Source organism: Oncorhynchus mykiss, chromosome 8 (genome assembly GCF_013265735.2).
Source record: "Oncorhynchus mykiss isolate Arlee chromosome 8, USDA_OmykA_1.1, whole genome shotgun sequence".
In the NCBI taxonomy this organism is placed as follows: Eukaryota; Metazoa; Chordata; class Actinopteri; order Salmoniformes; family Salmonidae; genus Oncorhynchus; species Oncorhynchus mykiss.
This window is the reverse complement of record NC_048572.1, coordinates 10383291-10393004: the sequence shown is the minus strand read 5'-3', so window position 1 is coordinate 10393004 and position 9714 is coordinate 10383291. Positions and strand designations below refer to the sequence as shown.

Genomic DNA, 9714 nt, shown 5'->3' with positions numbered 1-9714 from the left:
TAGCTAAATAGGACAAATTAGCTAGCAAGTGAAAGCTAGCTAGCTAAAATGCCATAAATGTTTGATGCTTTTCAACCTGTCCCCAAATAAATGTAATTGGTTCAGAGTTTGTTTTGATATTTTAACCTGCGTGTCGCGATCGCGTTTGATGTGGGGGTACAAAATAATTTTGTGTGCACGATGGCGCACGCAGCCGGTTTGGGTTCTGTGTTAAGGAGATTTGACTAAATCTTTCTTGTCCAGCCATGCAGCCCCAATTCTAATATGTAAACCGTAAAGGAGATTCAACTAAACCTCATTTGTTCAGCCATACAGCCCAAATTCTTTAAAAGAAACAGAAAGACATGCTCTCCCTGACTCGAACGCACGCATGCGCACACAATAAACATTTTTTTCCTGGACAAGTGAGCCGTATGTTTTAATATGGAATGTATACCGCCTCTAGGCAACACAAACATTTCTGTACAACCGTCAAGATACAAGACAACATACACACACACACACACATATATATATACATATATATACACACATATATCTATATACATATACATATATATATATATACATATATATACACACATATATCTATATACATATACATATATATATATATATATATATATATATATATCTATATATATCTATATCTATATATATCTATATATATATCTATATCTATATCTATATATATATATATCTATATATATATATCTATATATATATATATATACATCTATATATATATATACACATATATATATACGTATACATATATATACACATATATATACACATATATATACACACATATATATATATACACACATATATATATATACACATATATATATATATACACATATATATATATATACACATATATATATATATACACATATATATATATACACATATATATATATACACATATATATATATACATATATATATATATATATATACATATATATATATATATATATATATATATATATATATATATATATATACATATATATATATATATATATATATATATATATATATATATATATACATACATACATACATACATACATACATACATACATACATACATACATACATACATACATACATACATACATACATACATACATACATACATACATACATACATATATATATATACATATATATACACATATATATATACACACATATATATACACATATATACACACACATATATATATACACATACATACACACACATATATATATATACACATACATACACACTCACAAATATATAAAGACAAGACAAGTAATGTTCATAAATTGACGTTGGCTTAATAAATAAGAGGTAAATGTAGATAGTGAAGAAAAGGAATGACCCTTGGAGTAGTGAGCAGTGACAGTAACACTTTTTAGCAGTAGAAGACCTGGACCCTTTTGACTAGGGTCCCCTGGATCTATACGTGTACACTAGTTCTCACTCTTTCAAGTTTTACGTCCACTCATTTCAATGACCTGTTGCTGAGAATGAAGTTCCTTTGGGCAGCCGAAGCAGAGAACACATACAAAGTGCACATCATTAGCCAATTAACTGAACAATAATATATATATAATCAAGGTAAGAAGTTGACTAACTAGAAAAGAGCAACACTTCATACAGGGTCTTTGATTCTCAATCCATTTGACAATTCAATGATTATATAAAATTACAAGACAATCCTTGAGCTATCACCACTTCCGGTGGGATTTACAAAGTGGTCACAGGGCAATTAATGAACCATTTATATCCCAGTATGGCCATGACTCTCTCATGTGTATTTTATTGGTCAGGCCATGTGCAGTGAAAGTTGAGTCTAGTGCAGGGTGAGAGTTCAAGGAAAGATGGTAAAAACAGCTAATTATGCAATGCTCTCAAGTTTCAGACTCATTCCCTTAATTTTCTGGTCAGCATTTCCCCCGAAAACTATTGTCGTCAGACAATATCATATATTTCTGTGCTTTCCAGTAAACAGTAGTGCTGCTATGATGTTGAGGGGCTCTCATTTCATGTCAGAGACACAGTAGCCACTGAGCACAAACTGGTTGAATCAATGTTGTTTCCATGTCATTTCAACAAAACAATTCAATTTGAAGACATTGAATCAACATGGTCATTGACGTAAAGGAATTTTTTTCACCCAACGTTGAACCTAAATCCAATGATGGTGAAAATGTTTGTTGGTTTTACTTTGAATTTACGTTAGATGACAAGTCAATCAAATGTAAATCAAAACTAGACGTTGAAGTGACATCTGTGCCCAGTGGGTAGCCACCCTAGAAAGAAAACTAAATATATTTCACTCCCTCCAAAAAATTGCTCTCTTCAATTGTGCAATACAATTGCCTTATGATGGAACAACACAAGCTATACAAAAAGGTGCTTTAGACCGACATCATTTCAGGATCAAGAGAGGGTTCTCTTGAGTATTGTACATAGATATTTAAACATTTCTATGCAACATTAGAGACAAAACAACTACATTTTCCCTGGGCTGTCACAATAACCGCTTCTATGTACACAGAAAGTTTGACAGCAAAGCTTAAACCATTAAATTGCAGTACAAGACTGACCAACACGCACACCGAATCCTAACTTGAGATCAGCATACCTAACAAACCCCTTAGTTGATGAAAAATATGAACAGAATAAAAGGTTACTTAAAAAGTTTACTGGTGCTATTCACCTCAAGTTAAGGAATTTTTGTCTCAAGTTTTTCACCACGTTCTGTTGACTAGCATCTGTCTTTTTGACCAAGTTCATGGCAGTTTTCTGGGCATCTTCAAGCTTTTCATTTGAGGGTGGACCCTTGTCAAGTTCCTTGCCCCTCCCACTTAAGGGTACTGACTCTGCCTTAGCCCCGCCCTCCTCCCTTTGCCTATACTCATCTGACTCCTGATAGACCCGGCAACGGTCGATTACAGCCATGATGGAGATTTTCTCTCTAGTGGTCGGTGAACGGATCTGGACATAGCTATCATCTATGTCCTCTACCACCTCTACTCTCCTTGCCCTGAGTACCATCTCCAGTGGTTCTGCAGAGCTGGATTCTGTCTCAGGCTCCGGAACCTTCTCCACAACAACGACCCTGTGGTCATTGGGCATGGTGGCCTGTGCCGAGATGTAGTAACTGTCATCAGGGACTTCATCCTGGAGGTTCTGTAGCTCACTCAGATGCAGCCCACTCAGTCTCTGGTCCAATGACCCGGCCCTGTGGAGCCTAGCCAACCCCTCTCCAGGGCCAGGGTCCCTGCTGAGGTGGGGTCTGTAGGCCGGAGCCTCGACCGTACCAGAAGCAGTGACTAAGCTGGAGCAGAAGCTTGAGCGCCTTTTGGGGCCGCTGTCCATCCTCTCAGGAACTGAACGGCTTCGGTTAACTGGCGGCAGCTGGGACTGATCTTTGTCCGAGCTGGCATACTTGCAGCGAAGTGTCCGCACGTCGGGCCAGTTAAAAGCCTCGGTAGGCGTAGGATTGAGTGGGCTCTTGGCGGACATGCGGCCAGGTGAAAGGACTCGGGGACTGCCCAAAGAGCTAGGCATGTGAGCAGGGTTGGGAGATATGGCTATAGGACTCAACTCCTGGAGATTGCTCACACGATCAAACGAGAGCAGGGGCAGCGTCAAGTTGGGTTTACCTGTAAAACACACCACATAAAAAAGACTGAACAGGAAGTATCTGAGCGTCAGAGTATCAGAATAAGTTGAAAGTTCTGTTTTTATTTTGGGCATTCTCGTGTGGTATACTGTAATGCTCCGAAGGGACACTGCGGTCTATATTGCTTAGTAGTAGTTTTGGTATCTTCAGGTATGTTTACATGCACACAATATTCACGATTATTGTGAATACTCTGAGTAAAACAATATTCTCAGTAATGACAAATCTACAATGCACTACAAAACATCACATTCGCGTTCTGTCAGCATAGTTTTTTGACTGCTACTCAGGCAGCATATTACGAAGGCAGCGCAATACATTTCTTCCAGTTTCCAGAAGCTTCAGCGACTTGTGTCGGTTTCAGGAAAATAGAGTCAAAATGCGTGCTTTAAGTGCTGCTGTACTGCTCACGCTGCCAATGTAGTAGGCTGCATTGACAACAGTGGGAGCTTATCGTGAGCTCCGTCTCATGTCCGTCACGACCGCTAATATACCCACGACAACGACATACCAATGACACAATTTAGCAAACAAGCTAAATTGGCTGGAGAATACTAATTAGCATTGCTAAAACCAGCTACTCATCATCCTACCTTGACTCACCCAATGCCTTCTCTTCTGGAGTAAGTTGCTTTCCTGTGCGCTTGTTTGCCGAAAAGTATTCAGAGAAAGAGTAATACTCCGATTAAGGCGATTACTTGTCCTAATAATCTTATAATAATGTGGAAAATAGCTCGATAGTCAACCTATTTTACTCAAGAGTATGCTTACTCTAATTAAGACCTTACTCTGCCTTACTCAGAGTATTGCCATAGTCGAAGTAATACTGGTTTAGTGTGCATGTAAACTACATAGGCCGCATAAATAAAAACTGTATGATTTGCTAAGCAATCTATTAGTACATTTTCCATCAAATCTTCCCCCCCAATGTGGGCAGCCCTATCAGTCACTTGAAACCGATATTTGCCAGGCTAATAGGAGAGCACTTCCTAGCGAGGCTAAGACTAATTCAAACCCTACTTGGTAAAAAGAATAACACAGCACTTCTTGAGGCACAACACTTAGGGACAAACAAAGCTCTTCCCTACCTGAGTGCACATCATTTAGAAAAACACAACACTCTTCCATATCTTCCGTACCTGAGCTCTCTGGCTTCTCCTCGATCACACAGGGCAGATTCTTCTTTCCAAACAGGACATCTCGCTGTCTAGGAGCTGGTGTAGTGCACTTGATACGCTGGCTGTACTGCCGGGCCAACTGGAAAACTTTGTTCTTAGCCATCTCCGCATCGTCTGGCGACTGAGGCTCCTTGCTGGTCTCCTCCCCTTCCTCAGCCCTCAACTGGATGACCCTGGGCATAGGAGCTCTGGAAAGCCTACCCTCGTCAACCCTGGATCTGCGGGGATCCCTCACACTCGCTGTACGGCCAAGCCCCAACACCTTGCTCTTGATGGGCGAAGGGCTCATGGACTCTTCAGTGATGGTGCTCAGGTCAGCTTCCTCCAGTATCATAAAGGAATCGTCAGGCTCCGATTCAGAGTTCTTCTTTGGAGTCTGGCTCCTTCTGCATAGGCTTGGACCACCGACTCTAGAGGTCTTCTGTTGAGCCTCGGTGTCTTTCACAGGGCCTCTGGCCTCTCCCTGGGATCTGCTCCCCTTTTTCTCCATGTCCTGCCAAACCTTGATCATCTCAGATGAAGGTCGGAACTCCTCGTCCTGGATGTGCCTCTCCTGTAAACCCAGAGACCGGTCCTTTCTCTCTGCCTCTGAACCCACCACCTCAGGCTTCTTACTTCTCTCCAACTCCAGTGAGTCAAATGATGCACCGGAGGTCATGCAGTCCCAGACGCCTGGAGCCTTGGATGAATCAGGTTCTGAAGTGGAAGGGTGGGGTGCAGAGGAAGTGGCCAAGGCTGATGTATCACTTTTCTCTGCACCAGGGCTCTCATCCGAACTGTTGAACCAGCTGACAGAGTTCTTGACAAGGCCAGTAGGGATATAGGTCAGGCTCTCCCTGCGCCTGAGGCTGAAGTTGGCATCCTGGTGCTCAGCAGTCTCGTAGTAGCTTTTGATTTTGTCAATGAGCAACTGGTCCTGCTTGGATAGGGTAGAGTCTCTCCTCCTGTGGATCTCAAAGATGCTGTCATCCCTCGGAGAAAGCATAGTCAGATCCGTTCCGCCAAAGTTGTCCTGGGTCGGTTCGAAGCAGGCGCTGTTCAGCCAGTGGGGGCGTTCATTGCCTTCGCCGCCAAGGCTGAGGGTGCTGCCAGTCCGGCTGGGAAGGCGTGGCGAGGAGCAGCCAAGGGAGCGGGCATCATCCGTGCTGCCTCGCCTGGCGCTGTTGGTGAAGTGCTCCGCGATGGCACTGGCTTGATTCAGTACGGAGGGAGGTAGAATGCTGCTGGGCCCGCTCTCCTGTGCTGCTGCTACTTCCTCTTCCTCCTCTTCTTCGGAAGATTCTGCACTGCTCAATGTTTTTATGTCATCTGACTGAGATGCTGACGACACCCCGGTCTGTTCCTCCATCGCATCCTCCTTGTCACACTGGGGCTCTGGTAACGCGATCCAGCGGGGAGTGGTGCAGACCTTGGGAGGAGTGGTGCAGACCTTGGGAGGAGTGGTGCAGACCTTGGGAGGAGTGGTGCAGACCTTGGGAGGAGTGGCAGAAGCCATCTCTGGGTCCGAGGAGGCTGGCTTAAGCCTTTCAGTGGACTCCGAGGCAGAGGTGTTGGTCTGGAGCAGTGGCTTGTCCTGAGGAGCCTTGGAGAAAAAGTGTAATTCTAAGTAAGAGCACAAAAGCAACCTCCATCCTTAAATCTGCAATTTATAACTTTTTGGGGTGACCCTACCAAATTCACATAGAGATCAGAGTTACAGATCTGTCATTTCCATTGAAAGCAAGTGTAAGAAGGGGTAGAAGTGTTCTATGTGCGCCTGTGTCTATACTTTCCGTTCTTAAGTTTCGCTCTTGCGTCTTTTACTTTCGGATTTGTACAACAGATTCAAACAGATGAAAGTACTATATTTTTGGTTACTGAAAAAATATTTCACAGCGGTTTAGATGGTACAATGATTCTCTACACTATGCATTGCTTAGTTAGTCACAAACTGAAATTAGGCAAACTATTCCATTTATTGCCACCAGGAAATGGCAGAGGGATTTCTGCATATTTCACCTTTAACATTCATCTATTCTCTAAACAAGTGAAGTCTTTTTCAACATACACTGAAAACAAACAATGCAAAATGTGCATCTTTAAAAATGTGTCAGTACCTGGGTAGTTCCATGAAATTAGTGCTTGTGCAACTTTAATGGGGGTAGGGCTGGGTGATATGGCCTAAAAATGATATCTAGATTGTTTCAGATTTATGAGCGATTCACGATATACAGTCGTGGCCAAAAGTTTTGAGAATGACACAAATTAATTTCCACAAAGTCTGCTGCTTCAGTGTCTTTAGATATTTTTGTCAGGTGTTACTATGGAATACTGAAGCATTTCATAAGTGTCAAATGCTTTTATTGACAATTACAGGAAGTTGATGCAAAGTGTCAATATTTGCAGTGTTGACCCTTCTTTTTCAAGACCTCTGCAATCCGCCCTGGCATACTGTCAATTAACTTCTGGGCAGCCCATTCTTGCATAATCAATGCTTGGAGTTTGTCAGAATTTGTGGGGTTTTGTTTGTCCACCCGCCTCTTGAGGATTGACCACAAGTTCTCAATAGGATTAAGGTCTGGGGAGTTTCCTGGCCATGGACCCAAAATATAGATGTTTTGTTCCCCAAGCCACTTCGTTATCACTTTTGCCTTCTTTTTCAAGACCTCTGCAATCCACCCTGGCATACTGTCAATTAACTTCTGGGCCACATCCTGACTGATGGCAGCCCATTCTTGCATAATCAATGCTTGGAGTTTGTCAGAATTTGTGGGGTACTCTATCATGCTGGAAAAGGCATTGTTCGTCACCAAACTTTTCCTGAATGGTTGGGAGAAGTTGCTCTCAGAGGATGTGTCGGTACCATTCTTTATTCATGGCTGTGTTCTTAGGCAAAATTGTGAGTGAGCCCACTCCCTTGGCTGAGAAGCAACCCCACACATGAATTGTCTCAGGATGCTTTACTGTTGGCATGACACAGGACTGATGGTAGCGCTCACCTTGTCTTCTCCGGACAAACTTTTTTCCGGGGGCCCCAAACAATCAGAAAAGGGATTCATCAGAGAAAACGACTTTCCCCAGTCCTCAGCAGTCCAATCCCTGTACCTTTAGCAGAATATCAGTCTGTCCCTGATGTTTTTCCTGGAGAGAAGTGGTTCTTTGCTGCCCTTCTTGACACCAGGCCATCCTCCAAAAGTCTTCGCCTCACTGTGCGTGCAGATGAACTCACACCTGCCTGCTGCCATTCCTGAGCAAGCTCTGTACAGGTGGTGCCCCGATCCCGCAGCTGAATCAACTTTAGGAGAAGGTCCTGGCACTTGCTGGACTTTCTTGGGCGCCCTGAAGCCTTCACAACAATTGAACCGCTCTCCTTGAAGTTCTTGATGATCCGATAAATGATTGATTTAGGTGCCATCTTACTGGCAGCAATATCCTTGCCTGTGAAGCCCTTTTTGTGCAAAGCAATGACGACGGCACGTGTTTCCTTGCAGGTAAACATGATTGACAGAGGAAGAACAATGATGTTACCACCCTCCTTTTGAAGCTTCCAGTCTGTTATTCGAACTCAAATCAGCATGACAGAGTGATATCCAGCCTTGTCCTCGTCAACACTCACACCTGTGTTAACCAGAGAATCACTGATGTTAACTGGTCCTTTTGTGGCAGAACTGAAATGCAGGGGAAATGTTTTTTTTGGGGATTCAGTTCATTTGCATGGCAAAGAGGGACTTTGCAATTAATTGCAATTCATCTGATCATTCTCTTCATAACATTCTGGAGTATATGCAAATTGCCATTATACAAACGGAGGAAAATTTATATTTGTGTCATTCTCAAAACTTTTGGCGACGACTGTACATCTACATTTTTAAAAATGCTTTCTTTAAATTATTGTTGTTATAGAATTACAGGTCAAATACAATGCATTACAGTCAGCCATAATCAAATTAATTCAGGGCTTGTGTAATTCTACCTAGGCTAAATATAAGCCTTCCACAACCATAAGCCCCATTGGTTATTTTATCAAAATAGTTTAACCTGATTTTTTTGCAATAAATCACTGATCTGGCTTTCAAGTCTGTCTATGAAAATGCCCTTTTTGTTACACATTTTACTAGAACCATGCATAATGAACATTCACTAATAACTACTTGTAGCAGGCATTAGGCTCTAGAAAACTAACAGAAGTCTCATCAACAATCTCTCAAGCCCAAGTGCTAGTGATTAGCCAGACCATATTTTATTAAAGTTTAGCAAACTTAAATCTATTTGCTAGCTAACAGAGTGGAACAGTTGAATTGTTATGAACACACCCTTATGTCCGCTTGAGAAAAAGCGGGCATAAATGCGATTCAGGCATTTGGAATATCGCGCAAAAACATTTATTTCTGAGCATTCTTTCATGGGCAGTAGAGAAAATGTTTGCTGCGATTCTACACATTTTGCCTTAGGCAAATGTTGCAATTTTTTTTATATGATAACGGATGAGCAAATGGGCCCCACCCTGGTCAGTAATTCAACAATACTTACCAAAAGAACGTGACTTCTGATGCACAACAACATTTTGACTGTTGACTATTACTGTTAAATAAGTTCAGACAGCAACAGTCCCCCCCATCCCAATAAAAATACAAAATTTATATCAATAGTCAAATCATGGTGTAAAAGCAGCTGGTCCTATTCTTTTTGTAAATTTTATGGTGGAGAACTGAACCAGTCGAACATAACCCTTCATTTTGGTATATATAGTCGAAGTTTACATACACCTTACCCGAATAGATTTAAACTCAGTTTTTCACAATTCCTGACATTTAATTCTAGTAAAAATTCCCTGTCTTAGGTCAGTCTATTTTAAGAATGTGAAA

The 9714-nt window shown here is 41.7% G+C and overlaps 1 protein-coding gene across 4 annotated transcripts in view; it reads right to left on the bottom strand.

The window, feature by feature from the left end:
* Positions 1-1381: 1381 nt before the first annotated feature.
* The window catches only part of LOC110529353 (pleckstrin homology domain-containing family G member 3), a 117488-nt gene continuing 109155 nt past the window's right edge, over positions 1382-9714 (bottom strand). For all 4 annotated transcript variants that reach the window (XM_036984732.1, XM_036984730.1, XM_036984731.1 and 1 more), the window contains 2 exons: positions 4832-6452; positions 1382-3672 (listed from right to left, as the gene is read on the bottom strand). In XM_036984732.1, the coding sequence (XP_036840627.1) occupies positions 2720-3672; positions 4832-6452 (2574 nt within the window). In that variant the 3' untranslated portion in view covers positions 1382-2719. The remainder of the gene's footprint in view (positions 3673-4831; positions 6453-9714) is intronic.